Here is a 22,856-nt window from a genome sequence, read left to right as displayed (position 1 = left end):
AGTAGCCCCTGTGACATAGTAAGGGCAAAGGCTATCGGCACCATTTTGAATACTGGCAGCCGACGGCCCGAGTGCAGGAGATCGCTCCAGGACCATCGCTGGACCACCAGGGACTTTTGGCAAGTCCTTACTATGTCACAGGGGCTACAGGTACCATTGGTCGGCCCCTGTCACATGGTAGGAGCACAAGATGGCGCCGGCCGTCCATTGCTCTTAGCATGTGACAGGGGCCGACCAATGGCACCAGTAGCCCCTGTGACATAGTGAGGGCAAAGGCTATCAGCGCCATTTTGAATACCGGCAGCCGACGGCCCAAGTGCAGGAGATCGCACCAGGACCCCCGCTAGACCACCAGGGACTTTTGGTAAGTCTTGGGGGGGTCAGGCGGGTGGGAGGGGTTTATTCGTTAGATACATTGTATTCGTGGGAGTTCGCCATACATTTCATGACCCCACGAATACAATGAATAGCGACATATATGTTGCCGATTGCCAATACGTCGAAAACGAATGCACACCCCTAGCAATCTCTACTCAGCTGTCATTACAGGGAAAATACCAGTGGGTGGGAGCATCTCTAGAGGGTATTCTCAAGGGGTGGAAAAGGAGAAAACCATAGTCTTCAGATTCTTTAACTGTAAATATCATTGGCTGTTTATGGATTACACTAGAGGAATGCATAAGAGATGCCAAGCTACTGACATTTTCCAGTAAACTTTATTTTGGTACAATACCAATCTTGCGTGGTCAAGAGGTTTATGCTGAGAGGTACAGAAGAATACCAAGCCTAAGGGGCCTGAAAGCATGTCCTGTCCCCCTGTTGGAGGAGTCCCAGGAGCCTCATTGGGTGTTTGATGGCCTCTTGAGACAGGAGAAGAGGTAGACCAGAGGGTTACAGTTACTTTGGGGTAATTACAAAGCCATTTATGCGTATAAAACACAGGTTTATGCATAGAAACGGCTTGTTATAACTGTGTGGGGGATGTGCATATCAAAGTATACGTGCAACCCAATTTCATACATATTTTTATGTGCAAAAAGATAGGCATTTCAGGGGAGGGGGGTTGGGGCAGATTTTAAATTCACGTACATACTTTGGATTTTAAAATATATACATGCAAACTAATCCACAGAAGTTATGCTCTGCAAAGAGCAGGTATAACTTAGTGCATGGTAGTTTGTATGTGTTATCAAATTTTCAAAGAGAACTTGTGTGGCAGATTTTCGAGGATTTACGCGCGTAGGGGGGGTTACGCACGCCGGGCCTATTTTCAAAAGGCCCGGCGATGCGCATAAAGCCCTGGGACGCTTGTAAGTTCCAAGGCTTGAAAAAAGGGGTGGGGTGGTCCATGGGTGGGGTAGTCTGAGGGCAAGGCAGGGCCAGAGGCCTCCGACAGAGCGGCCATTGCAGCTCTGTCGGAGGATCGCGTGCCAGCAGCCTGCCGGCGCACGCAACCTGCGCCTGCCTCAGGCAGGCACAAAAGTTGAACTAAAGATTTTTGGGGGGTTAGAGTAGGGCTAGGGGGGGAAAGGTTAGGGGAAGGTTAGGGGAAGGGTTGGGAAAGTTAGGTTAGGGGGGAGGGAATGGAGGAAGGCAGCTTGGCTCGGCACATGCAAGGTGCACAATCGTGCACCCCCTTGCGCGTGCCGAACCTGGATTTTATAACTTGCACGTGCCTGCAAGTTATAAAATCGTGTGTACATGTGTGCGCGCCGGGTAGCCCATGCACATGTACGCCCACGCGCATGTTAAAAAATCTACCCCTATGTGCATAAGTTGACTTTGAAAATCAGCATACTTAATCATGTTTTGAAATGTATAAGTTGTGCAGGTAACTACCTGCAAAGCACTAAAGTCTGCGGGTACTTTTTATGAACACGCTTTTCCCAAATTTTCAAAGCAGACTAATGCACATCAATAGGAGAACACTTCAGCCTTCCAGGACATCCTCTATCTGAACTCGTGGGACATACTCCTACAAAAGAACTTTAAAGGAACACTCCAGTGTGAAACTACTGAATTGGAACTCATCAAAAAACTCAACACTATCACACTAGGTCTGAACTTCATGACTCACTACAACTATCTATGAACTTAGCTGTTATCAGATCATTCTGTCTTTTCACACTTACCTCAGTTGTTAGTAGGCTATACTATAATGCTATTGACATTCTCTTCATACCATGTCCTGCCTAATCCAATGCCTTCCCTCTTTTCTGTATATATTTTATCTATCTCCTGTACATCACTTCATGCAACTAAGGAAGTGGATTCTGTCCTCGAAAGCTCACACTTCAATAAATTGGTTAGACTATAAGGTGCCACTCAATACCAGTCATTGTTTTATATATATAAATCTATTTTATTCAAATCACAGAGAAGCAGTGGTACAATCTAACCTTATCCAACACAACAATATCAGTTGAGAATAACACATCAAACACTCAAACTACATGACTGTATGTAAACAAAAAAAATTAAATTACTCTCTCTGGGCCAGATTTTAAAAGGGTTATGAGCATAAGGTACGTGCATAACCCTTCTAAAATGGCCCTGCGTGCGTCGAGCCTATATTGCATAGGCGTCCGGTGCGCATAAAGCCCCGGGACACGCGTAAGTCCCGGGGATTTCTTGGGGTGGGCGTGTTGAGGGGTGTGACGTGGTCGGCACGTCATCGGGGCGTGTCGGGGGTGTGATGCGGTCGGCGCGTCATACGGGGGCAGTGCCGCAGGCGTGGTTTCGGCCTGGAGCGTTCCGGGGACATGGCTGCGGCCTCCGGACTAGCCCCAGGACTGGAACATGGTGCGCGGCAGCCAGCCAGGCGCACGCAAAGTTACGCCTGCTTCGAGCAGGCATAACTTCTGCAACAAAGGTAGGGGGGTTTAGATAGGGCTGGGGGGGTGGGTTAGGTAGGGGAAGGGAGGGCAAGGGAGGGGAAGGTGGGGGGAGGCGGAACGGGCAGCGCGCGCAGGGCTCAGCACGCGCAAGTTGCACAAATGTGCACCCCCTTGCGCGCGCCAACCCCGGATTTTATAAGATACGTGCGGCTACGTGCGTATCTTATAAAATCCGGCATCCTTTTGTTCGCGCCTGGTGCGCGAACAAAAGTACACGCTCGCGCTCTTTTTTAAAATGTACCCCTGAGGTTCTAAATTTGCTTACCTCCTCGCAGGGTGGTTTCTACATAATCCCACCCCCAGACAGATCTCACCCTCACATTCATACCACCCGCACACACCCATAGAGCCCCACAGGACTGATTCTTTACAAAATCTTTAAAACACCAACTCCTGTCATTTTTGCTACACCATACTAACGTTGCTATCCCTCTAAAGATTTAAGCACATTATTCCACTTGGAAAATTATTACAGATAGAGGGCATATTGCATCTCACAAGAACAATTCAGTAGTACTTTGTGTATGTACTGTAGATTTCTGTGCCTATTTTGGAAAATTAAAAATCCTCTCTCTGCTGCAACCCCACCTACCGGTAGCACTAGCAGTACTGAGGGGTTGGTTCTGCGGGGCTGCCAGGAAACGCAAGGAAGGAATGGGGGTTCCTGGAGCTCCCAACTGCAGGGCCATCTCTTCAGAGCTGTGGAGGAGGGAGCTTGGACATCACCCCCTACGGACGCAGGCTTTGGAGGTACAGAATGCAGAAATCCTCATTACCATAACCCAGACACCAAGTCTGAGTGTCTCTCGCTGGGTTGGGGGGTCTCTAGAGGGGATTCTTTGCTCATACCATGAATTTGACGTGTTGCAAGAGAAGGGAGCGCGAAGAGGGCAAAGAAAGAAGCGGTGGGGGGGGGGCAAGAGATGAGAAAGGGGAAGTAGAGAGGGAGCAAGAATGCAAGGGAAGGTGTGCGTGAAAGAGAGTGCATCAAACACACATGCAAACATCTCAACCCACCATCCATTTACCCTCTCTGTCCCCTAGTTCCCTAGGCAGGCAGTAATAATAAATATTATTATTGACACTCTATCTGCCACATCACCGAAAGGATCAGACGTGGTCTCCTCCCCCCCCCCCCAAACCTCCTCCATCCGCCCCAGCCAGCTCAGTAAAATCTGAGGAGGACCTCACGGTAATTTGCAATGCCCTATGTGGCACTTCTCTTGAAAGGTTTGGGGGCCCCCTAATCTAGAGGGTGACATTTTTTACAATCATATTTTACTTAAAAATGATTTAACTGGATCATCAAGCTACTTCCCATATTTAAAGCTCATAGGTAAAAAGCATTCATATTTTCTACCCATTGTCAGGACGCATCATTTAGTTTATGTGTCTAGGTGAACCTGCTGATTGATGCAAGAGAATACCTGGAGGCCTTCAGCTCCCAGAGCTGCTACCGTTCTTCCTGCACCATTGGGCCCTGGAGGTAGTTGAAGTTCTGTTAAACTGCATTTTTTTTTAACATTTGTATGCTCTGCTAACACCTATCACTGAACTGCTCGACTGTTAAACTCCAAACAATAATTTTTTTGCTTAAGGGAATAATGGGAGGCCATTCTCCTGCTTTCAACAGTTGCTAGTTATTTAATATCTTTGGTTAGAGTGGAGGAAGCCTAAGAACTATTATTGTTAAATTCACAAGTGCTGTAATAGAGCATTTGAAAACTCTTAAGAGATTGATTTGGAAGAGAAAAAAAAAAAAAAAAGAGCAGCTTTTTAATGTCCCGCTAAAATAGGTTGAAAGAAAGAAACTCTGAAACAGGGTTAAGGAACTGCAACATTCAGTAACTTAACAATTCAGTAGGTTGCAGCAAGATGCTATTGTAGTATAATACATTTATTTGCATCTGAAAAGAGATAGCTGTAATGTTTAAGCAAAAACACACTTGTGTACTTTTCAAGAACTGCAAAACTCAACTGCACACCTAATTTCAAGCTGCGAGGACCATGAACATATCACTCCAAAGTTGATTAAGCTTCATTGACTGCTCATTGTTTTGCGAGTGCAATTGAAATTAATAATGTTGAATGATAATTATTAAAACTCTACAAGAAAAGGTACTTTTCTATTTGAAATCATTACTTTCACCTTATGTCCCGGCACATGCTTTGTGCTCTAGTAATCTCTTCTTTTATGGACAACTGAATGCAGATGGTACATGTGCATACATTTTCTATTGCTGGCCCACGAAGCTGGAAAATGTCACCTTTACTCTAAGTGAGGAATCAAATATTTTGCAATTCCAGAAGAAATTAAAGACCTTTCTTTTTACTGCTTTCATTTCAGGAGCTTGATATTCTTTGAACAGCTCTGAATGTTTTAATTAGACAGGTTTAATTTATGTATTGTTCTGATGTTTGTTTGTCTGAATATATTTCATGTATAAATTGTGAGCTGCATCAAACAATATCCTTACTGTATTTGTGTAATATAAATATTAATAAATACATAAATACATCTTTAGTACTATGTAGGGCCAACTGCATGCAGTCAATTAGATATGCAAGGGTTTGTCACCGCCACCTGCAGTTACTCCACTGACCTCAATGGATCAGATCCCAAGTTGCCATAGCAACAAATGTATTTATTTATTTATTTATTTATAAAATACTTCTAGATTTCCTACCCGATTCCAGAATTGCCCACAGCGGTTTACAGTCAAACATACATAAGTCATGTCATGCATAAATTTATGGTACACTGTGTTTTGCTGGAAATTGTTAGCAGCCATAACTGTGTCCACATTTTCAACAAAACTAGTGCTGGCTGCTAGAGTTCGAAACTGTTCTTAAATTTACTGCATTTCTGATGATATTCCTTATTCAACAATATAAATTTACTGCATTACTAATGATATTCCTTATTCAATGGTAAAAATCAGTATTACAAATAAATAAGCGCATTGCAATATCATTAAAACTCTGAATTAAAAGTCACAAAATTGCATATTATCTCAGTCTTTAAACATGCAACCCCTACATTATATAATGTTCTAATGGAGTCCAGCAATAGTTGTAATAAATATTAGTTTGTTGTTGCATACTGAGATGGAATAAGCATTTTACAAGCACAAAACCCTGGATAGTCCACCACTCCCAATAAAATATTTTGCACAAAATACAGATTTCATTAAAGTTTTGTACAATGTATATTAATTTCAGGAATATCTTTGATAGTTTTCCTTTGAAACAGTCAAGGGTTCAATATTGTGTTGCAGAAAAATCTTCAAGAAATCTGCCATGCACAGACTGGAAATATAAAACAACATTGCTCATACAGTTGCAAGCCTATGGCAGGGCATGGCAGAGAAGGGTATTTCTGTGCAAACTGAGATAGATTATCTAAGACCAAAGTAACCTAAAACCTCTGGTATTTTTTTAAATGTAAGAAAAAGTGAAACAAGTTGAAAAATGTATTCATTGCATACCATTCCAGCACATCTTGATCATAATTCCCTCTAACAACTTTTACTGTAGATGTACTATGTCCAATACAAGCAAATTCCATTCAGTAGTTTTGCCAACCAAACTTGTGTAGAGATGGATGGATGGACAGCTAATGGACAGAATGTGGACAATAGATGCTCCTGCAGAAGTGCAGGAAAACATAGCTAAAAATTAGCAATATACAGGCAAAAGGTACAGAAATATAGTAAAACATTAAAACAAAACTAATTGCATTTAACTCCACTATATAACAATTGAATCTGCCTTTATTGTCTTTTTATTATGGTTATTTTTAGTATTGATTGAATTTTAGTTTTATTTTATCTGTAACTGTATTATTAGATTACATTTTTTGTTTAATTTTACATTTTATTTATTCTAATTTTGAGTTTGTTTTATTGTATTCCCTGGTATATGTGATTTATTTTGATTTTATTTCTACTGTGTGGTTTTTTTTTACATCCCAACTTGGTTAACACGATTTACAGGTGGTATATAAAATTTTAATAATAATAATAATAATAATAATAATAATAATTAAGTAAAATAAGCTCTAAAATGGAAAAAAAAAGAATGCTAATATGGGCAAGTATGATTCGTGAGCTGGAATGCCAGTTAATAATTAAGAGCTGCTGGACTGCTGCCAAAGGTTGCAGATTAGGTGGGAAGTCTACTTCAGTCACAGAAAAAAATCTTCCTGCTCATTTTGACCTGATGAGGTGCACAAATCTGACCCAGATCACATTGCAAAACCCAAGATACCTTAATCGATAATGCTAAGCAAGGTTGAGTCAGACAAATATAAAACAGCCCAGATAATTTGAATTTAAATGCAACTTGGGTTACAGCTGACTCAGAAAACTGGCCTAGAACTTGAGCTGGAACAGCTTAATCTGAAGTGGCTTCAAATTTGGATCACAGTCAGTTCATCCTTTCCTAATCCTGAATGGAAATATTTTCAGAATTTATAAAAAACCCCCAAAAAACAACACCCCAAAATATTAAGATCTTCAGCCCAAAAGTATACACATGACTAAACTAAAACACAAACATCATAAAAGCAGAATGAATGTGTGCTGCAATCAGTTCTTTGAGCTCGTTTATTTACAATACTTTCTGCATGCACACACTTAAACTGGAACACTTTAAGTTTTATAATGCTGGCTTCTTCATTAAGATTTCATTATCCTGCTGCATTAAAAACCCTCTTCCTTCAGGTTTTTGTTTTTTTTAAATATTTGCTGTTACCTTGTGCTGTTTCTGCATTATTTTAATCTCCATTTCCTTATTTACATACTCGCTCAAATTTTAAACAAGCAGCATTTTTGCATTAGTGTGCTGCTTTTTTTTTTTTTTTTAATCTATGATTTATGGATGACAGATTCCTCCATGCAACTTAATGGGATGGGGGGGGGAACGACATTATTTTAAAGATTAAAGTGAAACCCATTTACAACATTGACAAGAGAAGTCTGTTCGCATTAAACTTTAAAACATACAGGAGCTAAAGCCGAGGTGCCAACAAGTGAGAATATCGTGCATGCACAGCTTCTAAGTTTGTTACATGTTCAGTACATTAGCTGTCTTTCCTTCTTTGTGCTTCACAACCTGTAAGCTCCGGTGCTCCAAGCCATCCGTCAAATTATCGGCGGCAACTGAAATTTAATCACTTAGAAACTGCTTAGTGTGCTCTGCAGTGCTTTCACTAGGAAAGCTGCCATTTTCTCTGTAGAAAATGAAACTTTGGACGAGAAGTGTTTCTCCTATTTTTTATTTTTTTTTTGCCTGTGGGCAAACATTTGGCCCTTTAATTTTGGAAACTGTTATCTGCAATACAAAGTTTCCTAAGGTCTAAAGACACATCAGCTCCCCATTTTCAACTCTCTGTATTGCACTAAATGATGTACTGGGTGGGGGGAGGATAACCATTAAAACTGTTATTCTGCTAGCAGTCTTTTCTTATCTACAGTATAAAGTTCAACCTGGTCCAGGAAAGCCATGAGAGCCATTAACAACATTAGGAATGCATAATATATGTTTATTAGCCTTTTGGCTAATGCTTTATTAGGCACATGAATAGACAATACAAAACTTTAGCTTAGGGTACTTTTCAGGTTTTCAGATGCATTGAAAGTGTATTTTAAATGTTCCAAATGTTAAGTTCTACACTTCAGTTACTGAAGTAGATATGTCAAAAGAAATTGGGAAGGTTGCCTAAAAACCAGCAACTCAGTTATTATGATGCTCTCTTTTTCAATTAATATGGAAAATAACTAGGACATCAGCAAGGAATAGCATGAGAAGACGACATAGCTTAAAAACTCTTTGTATAGATATTCTTCTTAGAAGCAATAACTATATTGTTATTAAGGACAGACCAGGACAGGACTGTCATGAGCAAAACAGGACCTCCCTGCAAAAACCTTTATTTTAATCTCACCTTGTAGATTTTGCAATGGCAAAGTCATAATGCCTCCTGCTGCAGCTGCTGCTACCAACCCCTGGATGTTGGTCAGATTTGCTGTAGGCAGAGTCAGAACCAGTCCTTGTTGGCCACCCAGTTGTCCGGCCATATTGAAAGGGATAAGGATAGGTTGGTTGAGGCCTGGAGTGCCCCCCTGGCATTACCCCTGCTTACTGTGGAGGCTATCTGTTGAGCTGTCAGCAATGACTGTAAGAAATGCAGAAGAGTTGCTCACTGCATTACTGAAAGACCGTCACAATTAACATACAGCAATTAGTGTTTACAGTTATCATTATAGCTATTCCAATCATGTCAAGGCAGCTATATATGAAAAAAATCTACAACTTTAATTTTAATTTAGTAAATCGTATCCCAAAATAGGCATTTTTTTCATTACGAGCCATCCAAAGAGTTTTAAAGCTCGCAGCATGACCTTTTATTTAGGAGATCAAATCCAAAGGTCTTGAGCCTTTGAAAATCCAAGCCACATAGGTTAAAAATACTAATTAGCAACACTTGCATGCCATGGAATGGGTTCTGATTGCACATATAGACCTCATCTCACATTGGAGTGAACTTTCAAAGGACTTAAACATGTAAAAGTGGCATATATCACAGCAATTTTCAAAAGCCCATTTATGCATGTAAAGTCTATTTATGGGTGTAAAACCTTTTGAAAATTCAGCCTGTTGGAGTGAATATTCAAAGGAATTGGGTGTGTAAAATAGCAATTTTAAAAAGTCCATTTACAGGCATAAAGCCCAGTTTTGTATGCATAAATCCATTTGAAAGTTACCTCCAATATGATTTTGCTTGCCAGAAATGATAATTTGCATTCATGAATTTAGGGGTGCTACATCTAACCCCAATGCTTCTTCATTTTCACAGGCTTATCAACTGGTAAAAACACAAAATGAACAATTGCTAAGAGCAGTCTGATTCCAGGTCTCATTGAGGGCTCACTAGTACACTTAGGGGCTAATTTTCAAACAGTGTGAAGTGGAGGAGTAGCTTAGTGATTAGAGCAATGGGCTATGAACCAGGAGACCAGGGTTTGAGTCCTACTGTTGCTCCTTGGGCAAGTCACTTTAACCTCCATTGCCTCAGGTACAAACTTAGATTATAAGCTCTTTGGGGATAGGGAAATACCTACAGTACCTGAATGTAATCCACTTTGAAGGGCTGAAAAGTGGAATATAAAAAAAAAAGTTTACATGTGCAAATGCACTTTATGCATGCAAGTAGACTTTTGAAAATTGTTACATTATATGCCATTAAATTGTCAATAAGTTTTACACACATAAGGGCACTTTAAGCATGTAAATGGACTTTTGAAAATTGCTATAATAGTATGTTACATTTACCCATGTAACTCCTTTGAAAACTCCCTCCCCTGGTTAGAACATCAAACATTTGCTTCCTATTCCATAGCCCCTGGTTTCACTTTACATAGGCTCACACAGAGCACCAGTTTTGCTCTGTAAGGATTTTAGGCTTAACAGATACAAGGAATTCACTTTATTTTTTTTAATTCATACCATGATTATATGTGACACTCACTGATGCCAAACTCAAGTTAGATAAACTTGCATTGCAATTATCTTTTAAACCATGCCCTGCATTTCAAAAACAACTATAGTGAGGTTGAAAAAAAAATCCCTTAATGCAATCTTATAAACAGTGATCATTAAACTCTGTTTTCAAGAGAAATATAGTTTATTTACCTTTCATGTTGTTTCCTTAAACAATAAAACAATAGCAACTTCATTTTTAAAAATTGCACACATTTTATTTCCATGTGCAATAATGCTAAAAAAATCAAATGATTTACCTATTGCCTATTTTATTACCTCTCATAGTGGTGACATTCAATATATTTATAATGCAACTAAACATTTTAGTTTTTCAGTGTAAGAGTTAAAAATGCACCTACCTGGGGCCCAACAGGGAATCCTTGGTGTGACTGGCTGAGCTGGTGCTTGTCAGTTGCTCCTGTATCAGAATGTGCTGCGTTGCCTCTGGCCCCTGGAATGCAAAAGAGAGGCTTTACCTTAATATCTAGGCTGGGAGATCAAGCACATTACATCCTCTTGTGATGTCACATAACATCAGGCTGAAAATGATATGCTTAAGTGGTTTATCAATAAGTCAAGCGCTCAAATCACTTATCAGCTGCATAAATTATGCTAACGCTCATTCAGACCAGCCAGCTCATTCATGGAGACAAAGCTGCCTGACAGCAGTGGAGCTGAAGCTATCATCAGCAGAGCTAATGTGGCTTGCATTGGACATCACTTAACACACATGAGTGTGTTGTGCAGGTTTTTCTGTGTGTATGTGTACGCTGTAAAACATTTTAATGCTTATCAAGCAACAGCCAAGTTCTCAAAGCTGAAACTGTGTAAAAATATAAATGTGTAAACCTTCTTCTACACCATGATACCAAAGCAAACCCATTTTACTAATTGACTTATCTATAATTTTATTATTCTCAACTAACCTACAATAAAAGACAACCTATGCGTTTTAGAAGCAATCCGTCTCCAAAGGGTTGCGGGTCTCAGTTTTCCCATTGGCTGAATGCAGAATACTGCATACGATTACTTCTCTCCCACGCTGTATACCACACAATTTAATTGTCAATCCTGTAGTTATTACTGCAAAGTTAGTTTCACTGGGTTTTCTTTATGGTAACACAGAACTACAGAAATGCTCTTCTTACTGTTACCATTACATAAACATGTATTATTAGTATTAAGGATAAGCAGAGGATTACATCTTTTTTTTTTTTAATACACTTAGGTCAACAATTAGGTCTTTTGCAGTCCACAATTTCAGAAAACATGGATTATGCATTTGAATTAGGTCTAAACTGCACAATGCATCCTATAAGGAATTTATATAGAAAGCAGCCATTTCATAAGGTGTGGGACACATTTTTTTTAAATGTGCTTACTTTTCTTTGAACATCAAAAAAGTCTTAAAAATTTAGCTCAGGCAGTAGAACAGAGTTAAAACCATCTGGGGTTCGGGGCATAGACAATGACAAGTGAGGTATGAAGACGCTTAATGCGGGCTGTGGCAACAGAGAGGATTCAGCGCATGAGAAGCATCATGAGTAGGTAGATAAAATAGGAAAGACTGGGGAGGGGAGAGGAGGCTCGAGGAGGGAGGGTCTATTTTTGAGTTTAAGAGCTCGTTTTGCAACACTCAATGCAGATTTCCACTGCACGCCTTAGATGTTGTGACAAATAGAATGCGAACAGGCAGGCTGTCATCACAGGTCTGACGTGCAATTTCATTCACTGTCATACATAATTCAATGTGGAGCTGATTTCCCAGCAAAATATTTTGAAATAAAAAGAACGCTACAATATATTTTTAGAAAGGCGAGAAGACATCTTATGGTGACATCTCCTTAAGTATCTTAGTATGAGTTCCAGAAAGCTGAATTATTCTGGCACATCGAAATGTACAAGACACTTATTATCAAAAGCACAAGACGCCTCCTCAGACCCTTAGTAACAATAATTTGAGTTTAGGTAGCACCTTTTGTCCAAGAAGGAGCCTAACACTCACTTTACAGAGTAATACTTTAGAAACATTCATTCTGTCAGTCATAGGGGAGATGACAGGGAAGTGCATTTCTGGCACTAAACTACATGAAAGTCGCCAGAAGGGGAAGAAAAAAGGGTATTATTGTTATCACCCAATTTCAGCTGGGCAAACCGAAACAATCTCCAATTCCTGGGTGCACTAATGGAATAAGAATAGTCAAAAATGTACTAGTATAATCATATTGGAGGTAACTTTCAAAAGGATTTACGTTTGCAAAACTGGGCTTTATGCCTGTAAATGGACTTTTGAAAATTGCTACTTTATGCTCCTAACTCCTTTATGCAATCTCTCTTGAAGAATCTACTATCTGGGATTGGCAGAGGCTCCATTATTACAGCCAGATAGAGCTCAGCCCCCTCTTACCTGAAGCCAAGATAAAAGAGACCCTGTTTAGAATGTATAAATTTGCAGATTTTCGGAATGGGCCTGAGAAGATCTTGGGAAGTGAAGAGCTTATCCTTTCAAGGTCAGCAAATTTTGATCTTCCCCATTTTTAGTGCAGACAACCAGAGGACACGTGCAGATTGCCTACAGGCCCAAGGAAAATGAATTGTTCTGGGACTTAAATTCCAGTTATTATATATGGCAAAACATAAGGTGTACACAGCAGAATCCTCCCATATTTTTGCAAACCTCAAAGATGTTGATTCCTTTTTCAAACATTTGGAACAGGGCAGAGGAGTGAATTTCATTTCAGAAGCAACGTGTGCATCGCCATTGAAAGAGCAGAAAGTGATAGGCTAGTTTACAGCGGCTAATCTCTGGAGCTAGCACAATTTGGAAAATTCTCATTTGGATGAAATTCAAAATATGCTAGTGCTAAAAAAAAATGCCAACTTTCCCACTCTCTCTCAAAGGAAGAAAAAGCCAACTTAATTCTTTCAAGACTTTATGTTTAAACACTTTCACAACTTTTTTTTCCCTAAATAGCTTGGAGTCCGCTAGAACTGGTTTTGGGAAGTATTCTTGTTAGAGGATGCTGGTGGTGGTAATTATGGCTCCGGAAGAAGAACAAGCTGTCACGCACTTATGATTTCCTCTCTCTCACTGGACTTTTATCTAATTGCTGCCTGTTGGGACCGACAGTAATATTGATTTCTGTTTGAAAAACTGTGACTGACTGTACACCTGAGCCTGAGTAGAGTGGCATTGAAATCTATATGACTCCATGGTAATGAACAGAATGCAAGTGGTTTGCTGGTTTCTTATATGTAAAAGGACTGAATTCTAGGACATGAAGTACTGTTTTGTTTCAGTTCATGTGCATGCTATCTTAAAATGCTTTCTTTGGAGGGGAGGGGGAGGAAGGAGAAGAAGAGGGGGAGATTGCCCCTCTCCTTATGCGTGTTGATGTAATTTGATTCTCTCAGAGGAAAGTAGCAATGAAGGTAAACAAAAGAAATTGTAGGTGATACCTTTTTATTGGACTAAGTTAATACATTGTTACTAAATTTTGAAAGTTATTCTTCCTTCATCGGGTCAATGAGGTACAGTTATATTGCCCAAATATACAAGGTTGCATTACAATGGGGGACATTTATTCATTTATTTATTTAAAATGTAAATACCGCCAATACTGAAGCCTGAGGCAGTGTACAATGAAACCTACATAATCATCAACATAAATAGGAATAATAAGAACAAAATGAAACAATAATTATTAGCAAACAATAATTACAATCAGAAACTACACATTTATTTTATTTTATTTTTTCATTCATTCTTATAGACTGCTCATGCAGAGAAACCCTGATCGGTGCGGTGTACAACATATCAAAAACTAACAATAACATAATCTTACATAAAACACATTACATAATTTTCACATACTAAAAAACCATCAATAAGATTGTAAAAAATAAAAAGCCTATAGCGTTCTGACCTACAATGAAAAAATCCATGACTTCAATTCTTTCCGGAACAGCAAATAATTTAGCTCCAACTGCAACTCTAAAAACAGAGAGAAGTCACTTCCTAGCAGCCCTTCTACGAAACTCCTTCACTGTTGGTACTCTAAATAAGATCTCTGAAGCAGAGTGAAGGTGTCTCCCAGGCATGCATGGTCTGCTTTCAAATCCCAGCCTGAAAAGATCAGTCTTTAATGTCACTTTAAAAGTTTTAATACAGTCCATTAGACATAACTCTTGAGGAAGGAAATTCCAAAGATCTGGAGTCGCCACAGGAAAGGCCCATTCTCTTGTTTCTGTGAGTCGAGCCTGATGTCCTGTCAGTATATCTAACATCTTCCTCTGAAAGGACTGTAATGCTTGAAATGGATTTTATTGATGCACAATAGCGCATTGCTCAAGGAAGAGAGCTCAATGAAAGCAATTTGTGGACAAGCATCACTACCTTAAACATAACTCTTGACTGAACTGGAAGCCAATGAAGGTCTTTGAGTACTGGAGAAATGAGATCCATCATAGAGCAGCCAGTAGAGAATTGTAAGGTAAAAGGAAAGGGTTAAGAGATAATATGTTTGGAGATGGGTAATGAAACTGAGGGAAACAAACAGAGGAATTTGCTGCTACAAGAGAATTATGCCTGGTAATGGCTGAGAAAACAAATGTCTCTATTAAGTCCCTGTGTGCTTGTTTCAAAGTGATTTTTAAAAATTTTAAATGTCTTACCTTCTTAGATTTACACAAAACAGAACAGGATTACATTTTTTTCTCTTTCCCTCGCTCTAACTGCCTAGAAGATTGATTTATATTGTATAAGTAAGTGAGAAACTGGTATAACTGAGATCTTTGACTATCTTCTTGTGTCTTTGGTTATAAAGATTGAAAATGTTATGGATCAGCCCCTACTATGTAAGTTAAATCTCCTAATTATATATAACCATGTTTTACTAGGGATGTGAATCGTGTCCTCGATCGTCTTAACGATCGATTTCGGCTGGGAGGGGGAGGGAATCATATTGTTGCCGTTTGGGGGGGTAAAATATCGTGAAAAATCGTGAAAAATCTAAAAATCTAAAAATCGCAAAACCGGCACATTAAAACCCCCTAAAACCCACCCCCGACCCTTTAAATTAAATCCCCCACCCTCCCGAACCCCCCCCCAAATGAGTTAAATAACCTGCGGGTGCAGCGGCGGTCCGGAACGGCAGCGGTCCGGAACGGGCTCCTGCTCCTGAATCTTGTTGTCTTCAGCCGGCGCCATTTTCCAAAAAGGCGCCGAAAAATGGCGGCGGCCATAGATGAACACGATTGGACGGCAGGAGGTCCTTCCGGACCCCCGCTGGACTTTTGGCAAGTCTCGTGGGGGTCAGGAGGCCCCACACAAGCTGGCCAAAAGTTCCTGGAGGTCCAGCGGGGGTCAGGGAGTGATTTCCCGCCGCGAATCGTTTCCGTACGGAAAATGGCGCCGGCAGGAGATCGACTGCAGGAGGTCGTTCAGCGAGGGTTCCGGCGCCTCGCTGAACAACCTCCTGCAGTCGATCTCCTGCCGGCGCCATTTTCCGTACGAAAATGATTTGCGGCGGGAAATCGCTCCCTGACCCCCGCTGGACCTCCAGGAACTTTTGGCCAGCTTGTGGGGGGCCTCCTGACCCCCACGAGACTTGCCAAAAGTCCAGCGGGGGTCTGGAAGGACCTCCTGCCGTCCAATCGTGTTCGTCTATGGCCGCCGCCATTTTTCGGCGCCATTTGGAAAATGGCGCCGGCTGAAGACAACAAGATTCAGGAGCAGGAGCCCGTTCTGGACCGCTGCCGTTCCGGACCGCCGCTGGACCCGCAGGTTATTTAACTCATTTGGGGGGGGTTCGGGAGGGTGGGGGATTTAATTTAAAGGGTCGGGGGTGGGTTTTAGGGGGTTTTAGTGTGCCGGCTCACGATTCTAACGATTTATAACGATAAATCGTTAGAATCTCTATTGTATTGTGTTCCATAACGGTTTTAAGACGATATTAAAATTATCGGACGATAATTTTAATCGTCCTAAAACGATTCACATCCCTATGTTTTACAGGAGGATAAATGGGCCTTATTTTTATCTGAGAATTTGATGGAAGCTATAGAACTCAGAACAGTTTGTGACGTGTGAAACTTTCTCCCTCTGATCACATCTTGGCATATAAGAGTTCTGGAAGGCCTGATTAGTGATCCAGGGATACAAGTTTTGGATCATAAATAGAACAAAGGAGATCCAGCACCAATTTCTTACAAAAGGAGTTAATACAAAGGAGAAGTGAATTAAATTGTCTGTCAAACTCCAAGGTGGAAAAACTATCAAAGCATGGGATATACACAGGGGTCCCAGGTAACAAAATGATGGGAATGAAGCTCTGGGTAACCTACACAGAATGTAAGTACAACCCACAACTGCACTGTGCTTCCAAGAAGGCATTGGGGGAGTAAACTGCATGGAGAGCTACTACAGCCCTGAACCTACATGGGCAACAATGCTCCCACTAACGTTTTCCAAAGTGTGGATGGATGTGTTCATTGGCCACATAATTTTTGCAGGTGAGCGGCAAAGAGAAGAGGGAAGGTTGTTGACACCACTTACTGCTTTTCCTAGCCCACCACTCAAATTATTTCTCCTTCTTTTTCTCCATCTATCTCTTCCCAACCATCTCTGTTCTTTTCATTGCCATCTCGTCTCACTCCTCCCAAGATTTTCTCAGACCTTTCAAATCTTACCTACTCTTCCACTCCATTTTCCTTTCTCCTAGCCTTACATTCCTTTTCATTGTCTCAGATCCCTTCCACCCCTTTCCTCATTCCTCCATCACCACATCATCCCTTACCTATATAATACCTCCATTTCAATTGTTACCCATTGCCACAAACAACCCTCCATTTCCCATCTCCAGCACCTGCCCCTCCAACCTCTTCCCCCAGGTCTCCAGCATCCTTCTCCTCTGTTTCCAACATCCACCCCCCTGCCTCATTCTCATATGGATAGATATGGCTTAATGGGGATAAGCCAACATGGATTTAACAAAGATCTTAAAGCTTTTACAGGGCAATAAGGCGTCAGCATAGCAAAAATCCAGGGAATATTAAAGCAAGTGCAAAAGTATTGAACTAGGTTAGCAATTTTATAATTGATCCTTGACTCAATAGGCAGCCAGTGAAGATCTACTAGAACTGGAGATATATGATCACACATGGCAAGACCAGAATCCAGTCGAGCTGCTGCATTCTGGAAAAGTTGGAGTGATGTGATGACAGATACCTCTTACAGTAATCCAGAATGGGCAAAATCATCAGTTGAATAAAATATGAAAGTCACATGAGTATAGCAAAGGTTTAAATGGGCATAATAACCAAAGTTTATTGCTGTATCGCTGGACCTTTAGACCTAGGCAGGATTGACTCTACCTGCAGAGATGATCCCTGCAGTTTCCCACCATTGGAAGGTGGACTCAGGTGAAACAGAAACCAGTCAAAATCTTGACCTATACCAGTCCATGTTCTTCTCAGATTGAGCCATTGGGTGATGGGGCCAGCAGGACTTAGTTGGGGCCTCCACTGATGGCAGAAGAGAAGGTCCATAGTAGCTAGGATTATGGGCAGGCAGCTGTCTGGCATATCTGTGATCCAGGCAATGGTCAAAGGCAGGCAGCAGTCAGTCATGTCTTGGATCCAGGCCGAGGCCAAAACCAGGTATCTGTCTGAAAGGAGAGAAGAGGGATGGGAAGGCAGGCAAGGACAAGAATAAGCAAGTAATGTGCGTGGAACAACAACTGAAGATAAGCTGGACAAAGATTGAAGACAAGCTGGATGAAGACTGAAGACTGGCATACAGGGAAGCAACATGCACTATTAGGAAGTAGCTGGACCTGTTGCTGAGGCAAGTTGTTTCCAGGGAGCTGTCAGTATATAGGGCTGTGCCAATGATGTCATCTTTAGGGGCCGTGGGGACTTTCTGGCTGCGGAACCTTTAAATATCAAGAAGAGGTGTAGCATGCACTATCGGCGGTGTCCTGCCGTGATGAAGAGCGGCATCCTGCCGTGTAGCTGATCGGCGGCATTCACTGCATTTAGGAGAAGCAAAGCCAGCCCAGCTGGCGGACAGCGAGTGCAGCAGTTCACAGAGGTAGCCCATGGCCCGCCGAATGCAACATTTATAAAAAACCCAATTTTACTACAGCCTTGATTTGCGGAACAAAGGACAGTGTTGAATCGTTAACAACACCAAGATTTCATGTTTGAGAACTTAATTTCATTGTCATCCCATGAATCATAATAGAAGTAGGTCTTGGGATATTATTATGGAGATGTAAAAATACTAATTCAGTTTTGGATAGAATAAACGATAACCTATTTTCACTAAGCCAAGATTTGATGAATGTCATGCATGAGGAAACATTTTTTGACGTCTCAGACCATGAATCTTCAATTGGTAGCAGGAATTGTATGTTGTCTGCATAAATTCGGAAGTTCTCACAAAGGCCTGCCAAGAGATCACAAATGGGAACTAAATAGATATTAAAAGGCAAGACAGACAGGACAGACCCCTGTGGAACACCTGAAGTCATAGGATACCACCTTGATTTTTTCCTGTTACTCCAGACCTGTTACTTTACATTTTGAATATAAATTTGAAACCATCTAAGAACTGGGCCTGAAATTCCAAGGTCTCTCAATCGAAGTAGTAGATACAAATGGTCAACAGTATCAAATGCTGCTGTAATATCCAGCATTACCAAAAGATAACTATGGCCTTTATTAAAATTGTACCTGGAAGTATCCGTAAGAAAGACCAGAAGCATCTCACTATTAAAAATCTTTCTAAAACCAAATTGAAAATGGTTAAGAACATCATTATTATTGACAAAGGTCTCTAATTGATTTAAAACTACTGCTTCTAAAATCTTTCTTAAAGATTGCATAAATGCATCCCCATGAACATTACAGGAGTATTTAGAATAGCTATCAAAAGATACTGATGTTAATTGATTTACAGTGTTGAATAGAATTTTTAGATTATTCCCTGCTTGTTACACCCATCTGTTGCAGACAGCTGCAACCATTGTTGCTCACCTCCTTCTTTGCAGCTTTGACACTGTTGGGAAGACTTGTGGCCTCCACCAGCTATCGCCGGCCTGCCTACCGTTCCCGGGCCTCCCTGGACGCCGCAGATGCTGCTGACCGCCATCTTGTCCTCGGAATCCTCTAGGTGCGCATGCATGGGTCAGTCTTAAGCACATCATGGCGAGAACCACGGGGGCGTCTCCTCCGGATGACGTCATCCTTCCAAGACATTTAAGCCGACTGGCCCTGCCTACCTATGACTTAGCAACGAGTTCCCTCATTGCTGAATCCGCTTCGCTCACTACGGATTTCCCATTCCAGTTCCTGCTCCTTTGGAGTGAGACGCTCTGGGTACCCACTCCTCGGGGGCCCTTCCTCGTCTCTGACTATCTCCTCCTTTTTGCCTTGGCCTGCTGCTTGCCCCATTTCCCTGGGCTTCTCCTGGAACCTTCGCTACTGTGAGTACCTCTGCTCTACGGACCACTACCATACCATCTCCAGTGTGGAACCCTCATCGGTGTACCCTGCGCTGCGGACAACTACCATGTCATCTCTGAGGAACCCTCCTTGGTGTACCCCGCACTGTGGACCAATACCGTACCACCTCTAGTGTAGAACCCTCATCAGTGTAACCCCGCGCTGCAGACCACTACCGTACCATCTCTAGTGAGGAACCCTCATCGGTGTACCCTGCGCTGCGGACCACTATCGTACCATCTCTAGTGAGGAACCCTCATCGGTGTACCCTGCGCTGCGGACCACTATCGTACCATCTCTAGTGAGGAACCCTCATCGGTGTACCCCGTGCTGCAGACCATTACCGTATCATCTCTTCTGAGAACACCTCACTGGTGTGCCTTGCTCCACGGATTACCACAGTGTCATCTCTACTGAGGAGCCTTATCGGTGTACCCTGCTCTGCGGACCATTGCCGTATCTTCACTACAGAGGTATTCCCCTTGGGTATACCCCACCGCACAGACTTTGTGACTTTCTCCTGCACTCCCCACTTCATGGGCAGTGCCTTTCTATTTCTCTAATAAAGACTCTATTCTACAGCTGTGTCTGACATCCACTGAGACCTTGCTTCCTGATGGTAAGGCTCACAGGGCTCCTGCCTGTGGGCGGTACCATCTTTCACCTCGGCCCAGAGCCCAAATACCTACAAATCCTAACACTGCTGCTTGAATCATGATAGAATGATACTGTTTCCTGACATTCAGGCAATGAAGCTGGTAATCAGATAATAGTTATTTGTATTTAATTAAATTTTCAGCAAATTGATACTTGCGCCATTTTCATTTAACTCTCCTCAGTGTTTTTCTCATAGATCTTAATTTAGGACTTTGGTTTAAATTTTATCTACTTAAAAGGGGCAAGATAGTCAAGCACATTCTGTAGCATCTCATTCCAGGTAGTAATTGCTGATTCACAAGTAAGGGGTTAGATCAAGAATGAAAGGGATTTAAAAAAGTTGGAAGACTGGTCAAAGATTTGGCAGCTGGGATTCAATGCCATCAAGTGCAGAGTCATGCATCTGGGATGTGGTAATCCAAAAGAGCTGTATATGATGGGGGTGAAAAATCAATATGCATGGACCAAGAGAGGGATCTTGGGGTAATAGTATCTGGAGATCTGAAGATGGCAAAGCAATGTAACAAGCCGATAGGTAAAGCCAGAAGAATGCTGGGCTGCATAGAGAGAGAAATAACCAATAAGAAAAAGGAGGTGATAATGCACTTGTACAGATCCTTGGTGAGGCCTCACTGGAGTTCATATCTCAAAAGGGACAAAGTCAGGATGGAGGCGGTCCAGAGAAGAGAAACCAAAATGATGTGGGGTCTGTATGAGAAGACCTATGAGGAGAAGCTGAAGGATCTGAATATGTACACCCTGGAAGAGAGGATGTGCAGGGAAGATATGATACAGACCTTCAGATACCTGAAAGGATTTAATGATGTACATTCAACAAACCTTTTCCATTGGAAAGAAATTAGTAAAAATGATGTCACAAAATGAAACCCCAGGGAGGCCGGCTCAGAACCAACATCAGGAAATATTTCTTCATGGAGAGAGTGGTGGATGCCTGGAATACCCTTCCAGGGGAGGTGGTGAAGATGAAAACTGTGAAAGAATTCAAAGGGTCATGGGATAAACACTGTGGATCCCTAAAGGCTAGAGATGGAAATAAAGAAAAGAATGCATGGGGGTAACTTGCTGGTGTGGCAGTTATTACTCTTAACCACTAAGCCTTCATACTCTTGAAGCAACTCCATTATGGCTCTCTGCTTCAACGGCAGGGGGAAAAGGGGAATTGGATTCGAACAGCAACCAATGAGGGCTCTGACTTTTAAGATTTGGAAAAACAAATAAGTATGGGGGTAAGTTGCTGATGCAGCGCTTACTACCCTTAACAAATAAGCCTGAAACTTTGATGCAACTGCAACATTACTCTCTGTTTCAATGGCAAGGCCTAACAGGGAATTGGATTCAAACAGCAACCAACAAGGGCCCTTACTTTTAAGGTCTGGGAAACTGATAAGCATGGGGGTAACCTACACAGTGCAGCAGATATTACCATAAGCTTGCTGGGTAGACTGGATGGATCATTTGGTTGTTTTCTGCCATCATTTCTGTTTATTACAACAGTTGAGTGAACAAACCTGTGTCTATGTGTTCTCATACTGTAATCTGATTTATTTCTTGTGAGTGCAGATGTAAAAAAACAAAGAGAAATTTCAACTGAAAAGAGATCAGATGAAGGAAATGGTTTGGAAACCATAAACACCAGAATCAAGAAAGAAGAGGAAGTAGAAGAGGAAGGTGGACAATAATAATGGCTGGAAAAATTAACAGAATCTGGGAAAGTAGTCAGGAATGCAAAAATTCAAATAGAAGAAAAAATAGCAAATATGGTAAAATGGGGAGGGGGGACTTTTCTTTAGTGATAGAAGGAAGTGCAAAAGTGGCATTGTGAGACTCAAAGGTGAAGGGGAGGAATATGTAGAGGCTGACGAGGAAAAAGCAAAATTGATTAATAAATATTTCTGTTCGGTGTTTATTGTGGAAGGGCCTGAGCAGGACCACATAAAACAAACACAAATAAGAATGGAAGTAAGGTAAATCTCAAATGATTTTCAGAACAGTGTGTTCATGAGGAGCTAACTAAACTTAAAGTAGATAAGGCGAAGGGGCCAGATGAGATACATCCGAGGATACTAAGAGATGTCATGGCAGCTTCGCTGGCTGAATTTTTCAATGCTTCTTTAGAGTGTGGAGTAATTCTGGAGGACTGGAAAATGGTGGATGTGGTTCTTATTCATAAACATGGAAGCAAGGAGGAGGCTGGGAGCTACAGTCCAGTTAGTCTGACCTCTGTGATGA

General features: G+C 41.4%; 1 protein-coding gene across 2 annotated transcripts in view; it reads right to left on the bottom strand.

The window, feature by feature from the left end:
- POU6F2 (POU class 6 homeobox 2) overlaps positions 1–22,856 on the bottom strand; it is a 1,096,545-nt gene that overhangs the window by 534,736 nt on the left and 538,953 nt on the right. For both annotated transcript variants that reach the window (XM_029589525.1, XM_029589526.1), the window contains exons 3-4: positions 10,802–10,893; positions 8,845–9,075 (exon numbers count right to left, since the gene is read on the bottom strand). In XM_029589525.1, the coding sequence (XP_029445385.1) occupies positions 8,845–8,977 (133 nt within the window). In that variant the 5' untranslated portion in view covers positions 8,978–9,075; positions 10,802–10,893. The remainder of the gene's footprint in view (positions 1–8,844; positions 9,076–10,801; positions 10,894–22,856) is intronic.

Source organism: Rhinatrema bivittatum, chromosome 2 (assembly GCF_901001135.1).
Source record: "Rhinatrema bivittatum chromosome 2, aRhiBiv1.1, whole genome shotgun sequence".
In the NCBI taxonomy this organism is placed as follows: Eukaryota; Metazoa; Chordata; class Amphibia; order Gymnophiona; family Rhinatrematidae; genus Rhinatrema; species Rhinatrema bivittatum.
The sequence above is the reverse complement of the archived record's forward strand: the minus strand, read 5'-3'. Positions and strand labels throughout refer to the sequence as shown.